At 41.2% G+C, this 19,727-nt stretch overlaps 1 protein-coding gene across 1 annotated transcript in view; it reads right to left on the bottom strand.

The window, feature by feature from the left end:
* Positions 1-19,727, bottom strand: part of atp10a (ATPase phospholipid transporting 10A) — a 62,655-nt gene that overhangs the window by 4,204 nt on the left and 38,724 nt on the right. Inside the window, exons 11-20 of the mRNA XM_072684420.1 lie at positions 17,588-17,691; positions 16,443-16,569; positions 15,408-15,592; positions 12,243-12,609; positions 8,034-8,110; positions 6,053-6,178; positions 4,871-5,071; positions 2,185-2,265; positions 1,927-2,031; positions 209-396 (exon numbers count right to left, since the gene is read on the bottom strand). Coding sequence (XP_072540521.1) covers positions 209-396; positions 1,927-2,031; positions 2,185-2,265; positions 4,871-5,071; positions 6,053-6,178; positions 8,034-8,110; positions 12,243-12,609; positions 15,408-15,592; positions 16,443-16,569; positions 17,588-17,691 — 1,561 coding nt within the window. The remainder of the gene's footprint in view (positions 1-208; positions 397-1,926; positions 2,032-2,184; positions 2,266-4,870; positions 5,072-6,052; positions 6,179-8,033; positions 8,111-12,242; positions 12,610-15,407; positions 15,593-16,442; positions 16,570-17,587; positions 17,692-19,727) is intronic.

The raw sequence follows: 19,727 nt of genomic DNA, 5'->3' as shown, positions 1-19,727 counted from the left end.
CTACCAGCGTTAGACACATTAACGTGATGCCACCATGTCAGTCACTACTCAAATAATACCTGCTCTGTGGTGGTCCTGCAGGGTCCTGATCAGGCCAGTGCTATCAAACCTCATTTTAAGATTCCTAAAATTCAACACCACAAACACTTCTTCATGATCCTCCTGACGACTCATTCTTATGGACACAGCAAGACACAGTAAAGTGTACCTGGGCAGTAGAGCAGCGATTGGAGTAATGACACAAAGCAGATAGAAGAGAGGGTCTCCCAGAAGTCTTTGAATGGTCCAGTAGGGGTTGGAAGGAGAGTAACAGGTGGGGCAGGAGGTGTTGTAGCAGAGGGCCACCATGAAGAAGAGTACTATGCTGAATGCAATGGATGCCCAGTTCATCCAGGTCTGAAATGAAAGCAATCAAACCCATGTCAGCTGATGAACTGGGAGCTATGTTCAGCATAACTCTATGAGGCAAGTCAAGACACCCTGATAATACAGAGAGAATACCATCACCACACGCTAGCCTCTCTTTCACTACCGGCGGCCGGTCTACCTTTTGGAAACATTTACTCTTAAAGTGCACTACTGGCTGTGAGGAACTGCCTCGTCCACACAAGAAGCCATCATGTCGGTGAAGACGGCTGGGCCGCCGGGGGCATTTTTCACGCACAGAAACTTGTCAGCTGAAAATTTACAGCAGTGGTGTAATGGAAAGAGCTCTAATCCAATTCACCCTCATAAATCTGAAATGCGCTCGAGAGAGGGAGAGAGAAGAAGCCAGGTAGGCATAAGCTACAGATGCACACACTGACTGAACAAACACAGGCCAAAGAAAACTATTAGCTTTGCCACCCCCCCCCCCCCTTCCATCTGATGAACATGTACAACAGCATATATGTGTGTGTGTGGGGGGGAGGGGTTGAGAGACGAAGAGTGTGACAGAGAGAATGGGTGGCAGAGGGTGGACTACACAGGCTGATGCATCGCCTATATCAGGCGCAGTGTCTCCTGATGCAATCTAATCAGCTCAGCTCTATGCATAAATATCCTGAGCCAGGTTACTCTGCCTGCAGTACTATAGCCAACAGCCTCATCACATTCCTGGAAAGTAAGGCTCCCTCTCTATTTCACCCTGCAGTACAAGTCTTGAGAGAATTCTTACTGCTGAAAAAGTATAACAGTGCTTTCACTATTTCCTCACCAGTTTTGAACAACCCTACCTAAATGTTTGTGATAACTGTAAGCATTCAGTGTGCACAATAACACTTCATATAATTTTTCATATAAATTATAACATTTTCATATAATACCAGTCTTTGAGCAACATGAGAATGCTGCTATTCATGGTGCAAAGTCTATGAAATCAGCCCAATCAGCAGACAATCTTTTATACCTCTAAAATCATTACTGACCATATTTTTCACAGTCAAACAAAAACCTTACATCTCCATTTGCATGTGTCTCGTCATTTCAATCTGGCAGTTGTTCCTTATATTTTGTTAAAATTTCAAGATGAATGGACCAATAGAAATGCTAAATTGCCTAGGAACAAAGTCTTTTTACATTGCCTTCCTTAAAAAAAATACTAATTATGGATTAACTTTATTATTATTATTTCAGTCATAATTACACAAATATGGTCATTATGAGTCATAAGTATAGCACCACCTATATAAAGTCATATTTACTGCAGATTAATGTAGGCTTTACATGGCTATATATTTTGTGCTTTGCCCCAGGTACAGCTTGCACCGGGACGGCCCCTCATTATTATATTCAATTCAGTTCAATTCAAATGTATTTATATGTATTTATAATGTATTTTCACAACAAATGTCGTAACAAACATGAGCTGCAGATCATTTTTACAGATGCATATACACTGGAGCAGAACATTTTGGGGGCAAAAGCTTGCGAGCAAGTTCCTCTCACCCAGGTTTTGGTTTCAATGCCCAGGTGCAGCAGAATGGTGAAGAGGGCGAGTGTAGTGATGGGAGTACCCCAGGTGAACAGATCCACATCCGAGTCAGCATACGCCTGCACCCAGGGAGAGCAACACTTACAGCATATTCCAGCATTTTAGCTTTAAGCAGCACCCACAACATGTACAGATACAGAATGACCTATACCTAATTATACATAACAGATAAGAGCTGTAAAGTCAAACTGGAAGAAAAAAATAATACTCACAAAGTAAGGGATGAAGAAGCAGACAAGGCTTTGGTAGAACGCATCGATCATATTCATCCAGAACATGTACGGTTTGTATTCCTGTATTAAAAAATAAAAAAGGGAGACCAGACACCATTAATTCACAGGCCAGCTCAGGTAGCCAGCAAAACTCATAGAACAGGCAGCGGAGTTTGTGAGTTTGTTTCATTAGAATACAGCTTTCTAATGGAGCATGAGAATGTGACGATTCAGGGCCAATAAACTCAGCACAGGCATATTGGGAGCAGCGCAGTGGTAGCAATTCCAGTTTAATTGGCCAGTCTTGCACAATCCAAGCATTCTGTGCATGGCTTATTGGATTTTATAAAAGATTTCCCCAGCTCGGCTACCATTCCCTAGTGGTGCTCCATTGGGCAGTTACGAAATATATCACAGGTTAAAGGACCCATATAGAAATATGGGACAGGAAAAGCCATTACAAATTACACCATGTGAGGAATGTGTTTTCACCTTAGTTAAAGAGTAATAGATGGAGGCATTCTGAGGATATAGATATGCATTAGTACTCATCTACTCATCATATTAAGTATCATATTTTCTGGAGTTGCATGTGGCCTTAAATATGCTTCCTTTTTGTCTACAACCAGGCTCTGTACCAGCGCATGTGATCAGCTGTCCCATTTAGCCTCAGGCCTGAATTCGTGAGCGCAAACGTGTTTGTGTTCTCTGTGTCTATAGAAAACAATACTCTTGTCCCGCCCACTGAAAGCCATGTACCAAAAACTCAATTACTGCAACTTATGTACAATAATGGAATTATAGCTTGATTATGACAAACAGTATACTTCTTGTCATCAGCCTGTGTATGACTACCTCTGTTGCAGATCAGCAATACTGCTAATGTGCCACTGTTCATAATACAGCACCAACTCCTCTCTGTTGTGCTGTGCTGAGACGTACTAGGACCATCATGTAGACTCCACCTGCCCAAAGGGGTTTAGGATTTGACTTGCTCATCACAACACAACAGCCATGCACAGGCAATATCTCCAGGCACAGGCAGGAACTCATCAATACTGGTTAAGAAGGATAAACAGAGTGAAAACAACACACAAGGGTTCAGACAAGAGGCTAAACCTCACTGACTCATCTTTGTGAGAGGTCAGAAGGTCGTGTTACATTTTTCTTATATTATCATGTATTCTTGCAAGTCCATGTTTAATTATCCATGTGGTTTCATCCACCCACATTAGTCATAATTAAGTAAATTTGCTATTACTCACATTATTTGTGTAGTTAATCATGATTTATCACATCTGTTCCCCCCCCATTTAAAAAGTAGTGTAATTCATTGAAGCTACAGTGCATTGGGAAAGTCTTCAGATCATTTCATGAGTTTCACACTGTTACGTTGATCCCTTGTCCCAAAAATAAGATAAAATAAAATAAATAAATAATTAAAATGAAACACTGGAGCCTCCTATTGTTCTTGATCATCTTTGAAAAATTTGTATAGCTGGATTGGAGTCCACCTGTGCTAAATTTAGTTGAGTGGGGCGATTTAGAAAAGACCCACACCTGTCTAGAAAAGGTCTCACAGCTGTCGATGCAGGTCATAGCAAAAAACAAGTCAGAAAGGAACTGCCTGTAGAGCTCATAGGAATTCTCTAGATCTGTGCCTCCACATAATCCTGTCAAAGAGCACAGTTTGGAACAAGACATGATGGCCTCTAAAGGACTCCCAGACTTTGAGAAAGCTCAAGTCTGAGCGTCATGTCTGGAGGAAACCAGGCACTACTCATCATCTGCCCAATACCATCCCTACAGTGAAGCATGGTGGTGGCAGCATTCTTACCAGCATCATCAGACACTATGAGGGGGAAGGACTTAACACATCTCCTCGGATACATGCAAAACCAGTCACTACCTTTTTTCAAACTGATGCGGCATTGCCGGGCAGCCAACATGCTCCGCCACATCAGCCAACAGACGTTTGTGCCATCCAACATTCCTTAAAACTCAGGCCACTGATGGCAGGTAATATTATTTTTAATAATTCAGTACAACTATTTTCATTGTGTGAACACATGATTCACACCTGAACATGTAAATCATGTGATCACTCCATAGATGCGTACAGTGGATCCAACCAAAGACCTTAAGCCTCCAATGTTTTCAAATTTGGGATTTGTTGAGTTTATGAGGACAATGAGATCCAACATTATAAGTGCCGAAGAATTCTATGGTTTAATGGGGACATCACACCGGACATCCAGCATGCTTCCGGCTGGGCTTCACTCTGCACCTTTACAAATTTCGAAGGGTCAAACTAGGCATGGAAAATACATAGAAAAATGACTCCTCAGTCTCTTTTTTAATGTGTGAATGCAACAATGACTACTTTTGCTTGCAAACAGCCAAGGACAGCATAGCACAAGCCTGTATCATTTCCCTTGACTCAATAACTGTGCTGCAGATACAGCACTATTAATTCAGCATGAATGGGAGGGGTAAACTGCTATAGGCTGAATGCCTGCTGATATGTGAACATATTTTCGTGCAAAGACATCAGAACCTTGATGAATTCAAACCAGGCTGTTTTTCATCTTAGAAAAATAAATAAATAAATAAAAAGTAAGAAAGAAAAAATAAATAATTTTCCAGGATTTTTTCAGGATAAGGGCCTTTAAGAAGGAAGAGGTACCTCAGAGTTCTGTCCGCTCATATAAAGCTGAGGTAGTTCCTGCAGGGTCTCTGCTGACACGTCTTTGTCCAGAGTGCCAGTAATGAGTTGGGGGAACGCAGAGAACATCAGGTTGAAGAAGATCAGATACCACTGATCAATCATGGCTGACCCAGAGAATCCACAGTAAAACTGATACCAGAAGATGAGGGCCACAAACATCTGGAGAGGGAGTTAAAGAAAACAAAAGGAGAAAAATAAAGTAAGGACAAAGAAAAAAAAAAAAGAAAAAAAAAAAAAGATCAGTAGCCCACACTGAAGGATGCAGCTGTTGTCTCATTATGAGCAATGCATCTTCATTAAGGGGAGACGCTCCCAGGACCACACAAGAATAGATCTTCATTAATAAAAGAGCATGTAAAGAGAGCCAACCGATGCTTAAGCGCTTTGCATTGTAAACGGCTGACAGCAAAGGAAAATAACTTCAGTCAAGTCCATGCAGTGTCTTACGCTGCAGATCTTAATGGGTAAAGCCAGACCTTGGGAAGGTAACCATGTTAAAAGTGGTGGTATTCTGGATGTAGGGAGGCTTAGAATTTACTACCCTTTTAAAATACACAGAGAGATTTCAATCATTCAAGGCAGTGGCCATATTTGCACATAATTTATTACTAATCTAGGGATGGGAATTTTCCTTTGCTACAAACATGCCATAACCCCACAACTACACAACCCCCCCCCCCCCCCAAAAAAAAAAAAACACAAGTCTGACTGGCACGGAATCTACCTCTGATGATTTGTGTTCATGTAGAGAAGCTCCACATTCTTCAGGGCACTATAAAACACTGCATCAGTTGCAAAAGCAACGTTTGCTTTTGCAATTCTGCACTGTAAGAAAGATGCGTTTATCATATTGATATGCTATTTTCCTGCTCCCAACGCATCTGACGTAACTAACCAGTTAGTACACAAGCCCTTCCTAAACTGAAAAGGGGGTGATATAATGGGTAAACACAAAAATATTCAGTACTGGAACCAGTGCCAGTAACTTGTTACTCTAAGGAAAAGGTGATGTTTTTGCCCCTTAAAAACACTTTTTTACATTTATTTATATAGTTGATCTGTATTCCTGGAGCCAAAAATGTTACTGTAGTACAATTTACAAGCACATCCTTGTTAGATATCCTTAAATAGTCAACTTACAGCGTTTTTGTAGAAAAAGTAAAGTATCATATTGGCCAGACGGGAGTAGCACCAGTGCCCATGAACCAAAAGCAGCTTCTGCAGGTACTGAAATCGAGGGAGGGCAAAATCGCTGGCCATCACTGCCTGCAAACACAACAGGAGGTCAACATCAGTCGAACCATGTAAACATCAAACCACGCCATTCAACATGAACTGAAAATATGTGAAAATGCCATCACCACAACTGCATATATTTAAGAAACAAAGTATTTAAAAAAAATTAAAATGTGACAAAGGCTTGTTTAAAAATATTAAATAATAAAAAAAAAAACCTAAACAAAAACATGAATGACATTTTTGCATAAAGGATTAAAAAAAACCATCCCACACATACATCACTCCCACCATCCCATTTCATAAGACATTTGTGACAGCTGCATGCATCAGACAGTTATCATGTCATCCATCAGTCTTTCCCAATGCAGGGTTGTACATTTAGCCTGACATCTTTTCTGTTCCCATTGTCAGTCTCTTCCTGTCAGTTGGGGGGGAAGGAAAAAAAAACCTTCACTGCAGTAGAATAGTGGTAGAAGATGGGGACTTTTCCCGTTCAGGGTCTAAGCGGAGATCAGGTTCATAATGGGATAAACTTGTTAATCATGCACACTGTGCTCAGCAGGACAAGAAGGAAGTTAAGTGCATCTCGAGACTTTAATGAGACGTCAGTATGCAGAGTTACTAATGAAATAATAGATCAGGCCAGAGTCGTTTTTAAGAGGCAGGAGACAGAGTGCTCAGCAGATGTGCTCGCAGTGCACCACACCTCTCTCTGCCTCACCCTCACGTTAATTGCTGCAGTTCCTCATCGGTATAAATGTGCTGCACCTGTGGCAGGGAAGCCATCACCTGGCACAGGAAGGGAATATGCATAGAGGTGGCGAAAGGGCAGCACTTGCCAGGGATGCGGTCAGTGTCCAGGGTTTGTTCTCAGCACAGGACAAAGGGTAAGGCCTGGTGAGGCTGACATATGCTATACATTGATCCAGCGCCAAACGGCTGCTGCCACTGGGACACCCATTAAGCCCATGCACGTAAATAGCCATTATTTCAATAAATGCAAGCTTGTCACCATGAAAATATAAACTGTTTGGTGAGTATTAGGCCTGTACACCTAATCATTCATGCAATTACTTGGTCAGCCGATCGTGTGGCAGCAGTGCAATTCATAACACCATGCTGATATGGGTCAGCAGCTTCAGGTAATGCTCACATCAGACATCAGAATGTGAAAAAAATGTGATCTCCATGATTTTGAGCATGGCATGATTATTATTATTATTGTTGGTACCAGACCAGCTGGCTTGAATATTTCTAATCGCGGATCTCCTAGGACTTCCATGCACAACAGCCCCTAGAGTTTACCCAGAATGGCGTAATAAAAAAAGATTGCAAAAGATGTCTGAGACTGGCTTCATGACTATGACCATGTGTTCAGTGTACTTCATTGGGCTTCACAGTCACCTAATCTGAACCCAATACAACACTCGGCAGAAGAGGAGAAGAGAGAACATGAGAACATGGCAGAAGAGGATATAACATCACGAAAGTGCTCCTGAAAAATCTGAAACTTTAAGATGCAATCATGTCAACACTGAACAGAAAGCAGTGTTAAACATATTGTGGAATCCATACCACAAAGAACTGAGAGCAAAAGGATGCCCTACATAGCTTGACTTCTGAGCCTTGATGTCAAGATCTTACATCTACCAAACTTAATAAGTTGAATCGCTTTAGAATGAAGCTCTCCAGGACTGGAACTGGACACATTCTGGACATTTACAAAAGAAGTATTTACCTAAAAGTATATGCATTGCATCTTCGGGCATTCATTCAGCAGCTGCTTTGTAAAATATTCAGTGGTCACCTTATGATGACATTGACATCATCTGTCTATCGGCTTCCACCCCCTAAAGTACGCTTCCGTTCTGTGTCTCCTTACCTGCATGCCCTCCTGTCCCGAGATGCCCACTCCAACATCCGCCACCTGGATCATGCTGACATCATTAGCCCCGTCACCTAGGATTAATGAGAACAGAGAGGGGGTTGTCATTAATATAAACATAGCACTATGTCAGAGCACTTTATTGATGGAAAAACTATTAAAAGAAATTCTAAAGGAAAACACAGACGAGTGTTACTGGCTGTGTGAACAGTAAGTGTATTATGTGAAATCACACTGTCCTCTAATGCACCAGTTTTTAATCTACATAATCAGATAGATATAGGCAAAAGCTCAACATCCATCCATCCATCCATCCATCCATCCATCCATCCATCCATCCATCCATCCATCCATCCATCCATCCATCCATCCATCCATCCATCCATCCATCCATCCATCCATCCATCGGCCCGTTTCCTTTTATATACAGACACATCTTCAAAACAAGTATACTGACTGACCAGCTGGACATGTGCATCAGCGCACTACCCACTTAATTGTCAATGCCAGGTTGCTGGACCCTTTCCATTAATGGCCTCTGCTAGAGGGCGTGCAGCCACAAATGAACCACAGCCAGTAATATTACATCTATATGTTCTATCACAGTGAACCTATAGGGTAGGCGTGTAACTGGTAAAATGACCCATGACTGTGGGTACAAGGTGTGTAATAAACTAGCAGGTCAGCGTTAAGCTACAACAGTACAACCTGAATGACTCTTGCTCCAGTAGAAAGACAAACAAACATTATATCCAACACAGCTTTTACCTAAAACAGTCATGCAGTGGCCAGTGAAGCTAAGGATGAACATACCCTATATAAATCTACACATATTCCTCTCTTGCTCAATCCTTTATTCAACCCCAGTCTCAAACTCTCACAGTTGCAGTCTCAGACAAAGCACAACCAATCAGTTCAGATGATGTTGGCGGCTCAGGAAGATTTGACTGCTCTGTTCCATTCACTCAAAGCCTTCAGCTATTCCTTTCCAATCATCAGCTGCAGCCATTTCCTTCACAACCCTGCACCCTGAGATCACTGCTGGTTCCATACGCCTTGGTCAATGGAAATTCTTACTTTAGAGCTGCAGTGGTAGATATTCTGTTCCACTGCTCTGGCTCACACGGCTTGTCTCTCAGCAGCGCACACTAACTAACATTTACAACCATTAAGACCATCTGTCTTTTAAATGAGCCTTTGAAGGGTGTTATGCCCGTATTAGTTAAGCAGGGGAGTGTGTGAAGTTTGCAGACTTCTAAAAGGTGCACTTTTGTCATGCTGCAGCTGTATAAGGACCAGTTAGGTGTCCCTCTTGGGAGACATATGTAAGGGAAAAAAAATTAAACACAAAATGCAGGGGCTCAGAGTGGCTCAGCGGTCTTATGTGCTGGCACTATGGCCTGAGGTCATGAGTTTGAATCCCGAGATGTGGCGCTTTGCCATCAGTGGACGCAGTCCAAGGGAGCACAATTGGCCGTGCTCTCTCTGGGTGGGTAGACTGAGCTTTCACCCCTCATCACTGTTAAAGAGATTGGTGGCTGGCACAGGTTAGTTGGTGCAGCAAAGCTGTGGACTCAGTGTTCCTCAGAGTGTGTCGGCTAGTGCATGACATGTCATTGGACAGCTGAACATGCTTGGAGGAGAACACTAACTTCCAATTCCGTTACGTCGGCTAACAGACACCCACACCGTTTAACACTGGACCCACCCAGAGAGTATGAGGGCAATTATGCTATTTGGAGGCCTACTGAGGATCAAACCATCTCCTGATGATCGGTGAATGAACACTTCCATTCAGGAGCCACAGTGTTTGTTTTTAAGCCCAGAACCTATAAAGCCAAAACAGTGTATTTGTACTATTACGGCAGCCCTGATATGGCAAATCCATGTTGCAATGACCATAGAACAACGAGTCTTTTTACTGGTAGACCTCCATCCTTACTTGGCCCACAATAGTATCATGAGCATGTCTATCTCATGATACAGTGTGAGCTCCGTTTCTCCACTCAAGTTAGTCACTGAACATTAAATTGACAAAGCACCGCCACATCGTTTCATTGGCAGTATTGTGAAGGGACTTGAATCATGAGCTGAGTGTATTGTTACAACCTTCCAAATCAGCACAAACAATAAAACACCACAAGATCAAAAAGGCTTCCATAACAAAGCCTTCCTTTAGTTCCTAGAACTGCAGGACAATACAGCAGTAACCCGAGTTAAAGAACACAAATGAGAACAACAAAAACACCCATTGTTTATTGTCCTCAACTCTCAAGCTATTCAATGGGTTAATTTGTGAAAACTGGCCAGAAAACTGTCTGGGGAGAATACACTGTAAACAGAACATTTTTGGGCAAATAAACATAATGGCAAAATTCAACAAGTTCATTTGTGGTCAGAGCAAGATGCTGAACCACTGCTCCTAAGGATCACTGCATCCATTAGAAAAGACGACAAAAAGTAGAAGGTAGCAAATAATAAACAAAGCCCTGACTTGTACAGCCTGGTTCTACTTTCTGCTCTTCTTAAATTACCATTGTGCTCGTGTCATTCTCAGAAACAAGACATTAAAAACCTTATTAAATAAGACACCTGAAGGAACACTTAAATCTCTCAGTGACCTCTGATGGCCGACTCCCTTTTCTGCCACAGGCCGAAGGGTCAGATAAGACATGCATATAGGTTGCTTGCATTTTACCATTTCCATTTTTCTTTCTCACAGTACCATCCCTTTTCTCTCACAGTACTCATTCCCTCTCTCTCTCTCTCTTAAGCCATCTGGGCAATTAGGCAGAGTGCTGCGTGGGCTTGTAAAATGTGGCACTCTGCAGAGAGGACAGTACAGACACAGGTTGTCCGCTCACTCCTGAAATGTTTACTTGGCAAAACCGGGTCCTATTAATCTCCAAATTTCACTTGGCGAGCAAGAACGTATGAGAAACGACAAAACGAGTAGCTACGTTAGGCATTATCATGGTGCTGGACTGGCTTCTTTTTTTAGATATTGTCAGAAGAACCAATTAGAAAGCAAGTCTGATGCAAGCTTTGCATTACAGTTGCAGTTCAACTTAGCAAAGAGCGAACACCCCACTTCTAAAACTAGAACTTTGTACTGAATTAAGTTATCTTGCGCTGTCCCAGAATTGGCCAGGGAGAAGTTCAAAAGTATCTAAAATTTTGTTCAAACTTGGTCAGAACCACTCTCAACCTGCTGACCAGTGTAGACAGCGAGGATGAGAGGCAAGCAGGTAAATAAAGACAGTTTGGAAATAGTAATAAGGCAATCATGATGCTTATTATTATTTTTTTTTAAATCACATTTACAAAATTTCCACCTCAACTTAAGTGTACGTGATTAGCCCAGACACTTGGTGTCCAAAGTTTGCATCATTAAAAGCACACTTTATCATGCAAACAGCATTCATAAATCACACACTTGCCTCAAACCACCACAGCTGTGAAGTCATCTCAAACAGACTCTGTGATGACACTGCTGAATGGTGTTATTTCTAAGGCAGTAGTAGCAGCCATCTGGAATAACATGACATACACCTAGTCCACCAGTGAAAGCCTTTCGAGGCTGAATGCAATGGCTACTTCAGAAGAATATGACCGCAAGGTAAAAAATTCTAAAAGGTATCTAGTAAGGAATAAATTAAAGAAGCTATGTTATGCTATGATATTCTATGTGGCTCCAAACAGGGCCACCATAAAGGAAAACACCTGGTTTAATACTTTCAGACAAAATAACAGGGTCATAAATAGACTTGTTACAGGCATCCAAAATCACACCCCTACTATCTATCTATCTATCTATCTATATCTATATATATATATATATATATATATATATATATATATATATATATATATATACACACATACATACATACATACATACATACACACATACATACATACATACACACACATATACACACACACATACACCTTAAAATACTCAATAAATACATTTTTGGCAGCTTTAATGGTCTTTCACTCATGACATAAGCACTGTGTCTCATTTGAGCAAATCAGCATTCCACCCACACTACGGGCTGCTGAGTCGTAAATGTTGAACATGAATTTTTATTATTTGAAATCAGGGTAGCCATGACTGGACTGTGATCAGATCAGAGGAGGAAAGATTGGATTATCCAGGCATAGCAGAGAGAAAATATGCATCATCATAAGCACATTATTTACCTATGGCCAAGGTCATGACCTTGAGCTTGTTGCGCACCAGTTTGACCACCATGCTCTTCTGCAGGGGCGTGGAGCGGCAGCACAGGACTGACCTGCAGCTTCGAGCCACAGCAAGGAACTTATCCTCCAGGCTCTTGTCCAGAGCATAGGCCAGGGTGCGTCCATCGATCACCAAGCCTAGCCGGTGCACCAGAAAAGGGCTGGATGGTCCAGAGGAGGCCGGAGAGCAGGCGGGCGGAGCGGGGAAGTGGACAGCAGTGTAGTCCTGTTGGAAAGCCCTAGCTGCATGGGGGTCTGCTGAAGAGCTGCAGAAAAATTTGGCCTGGATGTAGTGGAGGCTTTCATCCAGTAATACAGCACAAGCCTCCTGTGGAACACACACATACATATACACAGACACAGAGAGGACAGACACAGGAGAAAGATCAGCGCAAGGATACTGACTGTATCTCTAGGACACTGGACAACATCTGGCAGACAGACACTGCAACTGCAGGGAGGACTGAGTCAACTCAGGAATGCAGTGAACCATCTGAACAATCCTAAATAAACAACATACTTAAACATTTCCAGTCAGACCAAAGACATTTGAAGCAGGGCTGCACCAATGCAGGGAACCGTGGGCCAAAATAATCATTTTCAGGTACGGTATCTTCTGGTGGCCATGCCAATGCCAATATGTAAAGACAAGCACCATAAACAGATATAATATTTATATTTATTTATAGAGGGCTACAGTTTCAACCCTGATTATTCAGCATCAATAATTTTACTAATGCAATTGTGTCAGTACCAATATGACACTCTTTGTAATGAATGCATTCAGCTACTTAAAGCTGCACCCATTGCTGACACAGATGAGCAAATGCACATACAGCTTGTCTAGTCCCTGTAGAGAAATATTGACATTGTTCGGAAGAAACAATGAATGTGCAGGTGTCCCAAAACATTTGTCAATTTGTATACACACACACACACACACACACGCACGCACGCACGCACGCACAATTATATATATATATATATATATATATATATATATATATATATATATATATATATATATATATATATATATATATATATTTATTTATTTATTTCCAGCGAACAAAAGCATCAGCATTTTGGAGTCCAAGAAAAGGGGACTGCAGTAGCAATATATTGTACATATCTCAGTATGCAGCATGTAAATTGATGCATCACAGTTGTATCTATATTTGTGAATTTACACAGGGTGTGTATTTATGATGGAAAGCACTACTGCTTTCAGAACACAGAGTGCTACGTTTGCAGCCTGCACAGCCGCTGCCCAAAGCCCTTTTTTTACTCCTTGAGGAATATGAGAAGGCAATCTTCAGCAAACACTCAGGTAAAACACTCCAGAGAAACAACAAACTTTAGATGTTTAGGAATTCTCTCAAAGATGCATGTACTGATCCGGACACTATACTACAACTACATCACCATCAGTTATGCTGTAAACGCAAAAGGGATGTAAAATATATAAGTAAATAAACAATATTGTTTACATGTTAAGTTTGGTGTCAGACAATGGCTCATTTTGTGTTGTGTTTACACCACCAGATAACAGTTTTGTACTCTTGTCTTCAGATCCCACTGTTCTAAATGCATGAAGAATAAACATTTACTCAGAATTCATGCATATGATGGTGTTTAATTAAAAACAAAAATGTATGTATATATATATATATATATATATATATATATATATATATATATATATATATATATATATATATATATATATTGCATGCACCCCCACAATATATTTCAATATACTAAATCATAACCCCAGTATTGTGATTTGTACTGCAAAGCCAGGTTCTTATCAATACACAGCACTAATGTGCAGTTCACCATTTTATAAATTCTTTCTACTCAACATTACAGCACTAGCATTTTACCCCCTTGTGTTATGCACAAAAGGTTCAAAATGAACCTCCTGGAGTGGCCTTACGTGCTCCCTGAGCTGAGAGGAAGGAAGGGTGGACCACAGTCCAAAAAGCTCATTCAAAAATTAATACCGTTTGGGGAAAGTTCTACTTTGAACTTTTTATGTAGCAAGTAATGCCAAATAAAAGCTAAAAAGCTTCCAGCAATTACTGGAACATCCCAGGAACATCTTGTCTATATTACAGCATGACACCTACAGTGGCATAGTTGTTGAATGAGACTTTCAAACAGCTAATCCCATCCTGACCATGGTCAAAACAACTTTCTTTTTTTAAGCCCTTTTTAAAATCAAAAGGCTGCCGAGACAGGAATATGGGAAAATGACATTGAGATTCTTACTGTGACTCAGTTTGTCCCTGTAGATGCAGATGTAGGACCCATAACTGAGCATTAGAACTGGTCATACCTCTACTAGCAAACAGTCCTATTGTGATAACCAGTTGACAAAGTCAATGATTAGCTGGCAGCACGATCACAGGAAAAAATGTCTTGCTTTCTATAATGTTGAAAGTATACATGATACATCTGACTGTGATGCATTACAAGAAGTGATCTCTTTTTCTATTTATTTATTTGTAAAGAAACTGTTCCACGGATAAAACTTTGAATGATGGGGCAGCAAAATGAGGAGAGGTGAAGACAGATTAATGGTTAGATTTGCAGAGTAATCAAAATAATAGGACTGTGTATTAGCAAGAACCTGGCGATATAATACATATCACAATACAGAAGTTATGATGCAATATATTGTGATACTGTAAGCCAGGTGATATATTGATTTTTTTTTTAAATATAATTTTAGAAAACCTGTCATAGTATAACGCACCATCAAGTTTTATTTTATTTTTTTTACTTTTTACGCAATCAGAACAGTGGGATCTCAAGCGGCCAATTGACCAATGCAAAAATTAACCACTGTCTGCAATCAGTTTGCATGTAAACTATTAATTTAAATTTTATAGTGTTTTTAATAATCAATCCAGTATTGCAAATTATAACAGTCAAGCGGATGTTTTTTTTAAAAATGTTTTTATATACACCCCTAGGGATTAGTAGTGAATAAGATGATCAATTGCAGAAATTATTTATTGCTCCCCTAATCAAAAGAGTCATTGCAGCTAGCCCAGCAGTCCCCAAGACGAGTAGCGAAGGCAAAAGGAGACGGCGCAGTGTGAAGGACTTGAGCCAAACCTGCGAGTCAGCGTTGAGAGTGATGATCTCCTCCTCTGGGTCTAGCAGTTTGCAGGCGTAAGCGATGTTGATGGCCGTCTCCTGTTTATCCCCAGTCAGCACCCAGATCTGCAGGCCTGCTCTCCTCAGAGCTTCGATGGTTTCTGGCACACCGTCCTGCAGCCTGTCCTCTATACCTGTTGCTCCTGCACACACATGCACATACTTTAAAGCTTGGGGTTTTCTAGGGATTAGCTTGTTAGGGCTAAGGCTTGTATGCAATGATCGTTAGAAAAAGCCATGTGAGGCAAATTTCAAAGCTAATATATATATATATATATATATATATATATACACATACTGAGGTCTGGAAGACCAACAAACTGCTTGTTGGCTTGTTAAAGACAAATCAAAATCCTGGTTTGACAGCAAAAGATTTAGCACTATGGACTACTGGTGCACTGTTGTACTGTGCAGAGACATCTGCACAAATAAGAATTTTTTTTTCTCCTTCTTTTAATAAACCAGCATCAAACGTTTTCAAAGAACCATCTAAACAAAACAAACGTGTTCTGAAAAACTCGTGCTTATCTATCAAAATACAATACTTATTTTGAAATGGCTATAGATGGCTATATTATATCTGCTTAAAAAGTATACCAGAGTCTTTGCCTGTGGAGATCTGCAGGCCACAGACAGCCTAAAATCCAAACTAGCTATTTGAGCCTCTCGTCACATGTGCAAGTAAAGACAAAATTAGAAATTTGCATCTAATCACAAGCTACAACATAATATGTAGGTCAGAAACACAGCTAGCTTTAAATGCCATTTACAGACTACCAGCAATTTACTTAATTATGCCTAGAACACACAAAAATATACCTGCACACGAGCCAAGACGTAAACATTAGCTTTGTGGTCTGACCTAATTCATAGGTTGGGAGAACTCTTCTGGCATGCTGCAAGGCGCCATATGCTGAGATGTTTCACCATATGTGACGACCCCGTATGATGAATTTATTCATTACCAACGAGCTGAGTGTGATCATCTCTCACCTAACAGATGGAGGTCAGTCTCCAGTCGCAGTGCAGACTCGAACAGCAGCTCCTCTCTGCCCTGGATAGCAGTTTCAGCCTCTAGGTGGCGCCGCAGCCAACCAGCATACTCTTCTTTACTGAGGACCTGAATGGGAATGACAAATCCACAGTTGTCGGACAACAAACACAGGCTTCTGTCCAGCCTTTCATTAAACAAATGTACTAAATGTACAAAAGCAAATCCCACTTCAAACTGCATTGATGTGCTAAACAATTTCAGACACATGTATAACTTAGCAGTTTACACGTTTCTGTTTGGTATCTATATCAAAAGGTTCTCAAGTTGTCTCAGGCAACACCAGACGGTCCACCGCTCTGTGGTGTAGTTAGCAAAAATCTGGAGTGTCTTAGGGCTCCTTAAAAGGGTTGGTTAAGGGTTGGTAAGTAAATTCTAATTTCTATTCCATCTATTTCTACATCATCTATTGATGATCTGTAGAACCAGTGAATCTGTGTAACTTGTGTAACGAAGCCTGACAAATGATGGATTATGAATTTTATGTAATGATGGACTGAAGGGAAAAACAGAAATTATCTTTAGGCAACTTGATGCTTCACATTACCAAGGCAATGTGGGGACAGAATGATAGCTGAAAAACAGCAACAGTCGGTCCATGAGAGCATTTTTATTATTTGAAGCAGAAAAACAAAACAAAAACAGCAAATAAAAAAAAAAAAAAAAAAAAAAAAAAAAAAAAACCCGGCTTCTCACATCATATGGCTTAAATAGCGTGAGAGAGAGACACAGAGCAAGCGAGAGAGAGAGAGAGAGACAGACAGAGAGAGACACACACACACACACACACACACACAGCGAGAGAGAGACGCACAGAGAGAGAGAGAGGCACACACAGAGAGCGAGAGAGAGAGAGAGAGGGGCACACAGAAAGAAAGAGAGAGAGATAGATGGAGAGAGGGAGAGAGAGAGAGACAGAGAGAGACAGAGACAGAGAGACAGAGACAGAGACAGAGACAGAGAGAGAGAGAGAGAGATAGATAGACACAGAGAGAGACACAGGCAACCAAAGGTCATGTGACCGTTTGTGCAGGACGTACTGCAACAATAACACGTATCTGCAGTTGGACGGATAATGGACACCTACCTTTTTGGCAATGCACAAAGTCCGAAGTCCATCTGCGGCGTACAGGTTTAGGTAGTTCTGCGTTTTGTACAAAATCTTCCTCTGCCGCTTTCCTTTAGAATCATCTGGAAGATAAATAAAAGGTGCCTAAGAACTGAACCACAATTCAGCACAGAACTGTTTATTGAATCATTCGTACATCAGGGAAAAGGACACTTTCCCGATTACACACTCTGGAATTGTTCTGCGACACATGAAACCCAGGCGGATCAATTTGGCTAATGACTGCACGCTCTTGCCAAACTGACAGTGCCTGTTGCCCTTGGCTTCATCAGCCAAATCATTCAGGGTTAATGGGAGAAGGCAGAGGGGTTTGACAGGTAAGCTGTGTAAACAGGTTCAGCTGAGCCCCACCGCCATGTACTCCCACCCAACAGCACTACTGCTACCTGCCAGGAAGACTGCGACACACACGGTGCACCGATCGCTCGACACGACCGAGGATCTGCCAAGCGGAGTGGGCGAGAGCACCAAACCTCGCCTTTCCACCCAATGATTCATCAGCAGGCTGCATAACTTTGGCTTGCTAACACCACTTGTTTTTCTGCACTGGCGAGACTCACACAGACAATTACTCGCATGCCCTCCACCACCTGCTTTCCACAGCAAAATGACAGAGAAGCCAAGTTTAGGCTCTTGAGACATTCTACAAGCATCGTGTTTAGTGGTTGGATATTACAGAGACCAGACTTGGCCAAAGGAAGCCAAGACTATTAATTTAACATTTAAGAAATCCAAAATAAGGGGCTTTCTTATACTATGAAAATTTCCACCAGTTCCAGATTAAACACACAGAACTAACTGCAATCTGCTGTATTAAAAAAAAGATTTGTTGGCAAAAATAAAAGTAAACAAAGTCTTCCAGATCAGTGTTTAGTAATCCTGCTCCTGGAGGCCACAGTACTGTACAGCATCAACTGTTCCCTGCCCCGGCCCACCTGGCCCAGCTCATCAACTGATTATCAAGCCTCTCATGAGTTGGTCAGGTGTGCTGGGTGGCGAAAAATTAAAACTGTGCAGGTTTTGTTTACAACATTTTACAGATAAAGCAAATTACTGTGATTCAAATGCAGTTATGAAGTAACATGTAAGCATTACAGGGCCTGATTGCCAAGTACACCTTCTTTGAAATCTATGGTTTATTTAACAGGATAAAACAAACAAACAAAAAGCATGGTCCTTAACACCTTACATTTGGTAAATACAACCTTAGATGAACTCCATCACACAACAGACACCTCAGTGTCATTTATCTCACAAAATGGAAAAGTCATGAACTTTCAAGCAAGAACTTTCTGGAGAATTTTTGCCCCCACTCTTATTTACAGCATTGCTTCAGTTCACTGAGGTGTGTGGACATTCATTTATGCACAGCTCTCTCACGGTTCTGTCCCAGCATTTCAACTAGGTTGAGGTCTGGACTTCGACTGGGCCCTTTGCAACACCTTGATTCTTTTCTTCCCAATTCCAGCAAAGCTTTAGCTGTTGCGTAGATGGCCTCACATTTGACTTGAGTATTCTTTGCAATGACTGCTAGGTGCCCAGGTCCTGTGGCTGCAAAACAAGCCCAAATCACCACCCCTCCACCACCATACTCAAAAGTCCAATATGCATACCAATATGCTGTGCAGTAAGGCCTAACATCTCTTTGGTCTTTCCTCCTTGACACCTAAATGATCCACAGCAGCAAACTGCCAAAACTTCTGCTTCTGTGGAGGTGGTTGCACTTGATAATGAATTCAATCAAGGACATTTAATTAACAGAACCTGGCTGAAGCAATAAGGTTGTACTTATCGTTTCACACACTGCCGCTACTGCATTTTGATCTATTTTTTTGTGAAATAAATAACGGCATTGGTGTCATTTTTCATGTGGTGGTGTTCATCTGAGGTTGTATTTTCCTAATATTAAGACCTGCCATGGACCAGATGTTTTTTAGGGCCTGATCCACACAACTGTAGAATTCAAATCAACCACAGAACTGAAACCAAATATTGCCAAACCAGCCCATCGACACTCTTCCACTGGAGAGTTTCAATGTTCTAACTGCATGTATCCCAGCACTCTTCATCCGACAAAAACCTATAATAGCGTTTCCAA

Source organism: Salminus brasiliensis, chromosome 7, assembly GCF_030463535.1.
Source record: "Salminus brasiliensis chromosome 7, fSalBra1.hap2, whole genome shotgun sequence".
Taxonomy (NCBI): domain Eukaryota; kingdom Metazoa; phylum Chordata; class Actinopteri; order Characiformes; family Bryconidae; genus Salminus; species Salminus brasiliensis.
This window is presented reverse-complemented; position numbering and strand designations above follow the sequence as displayed.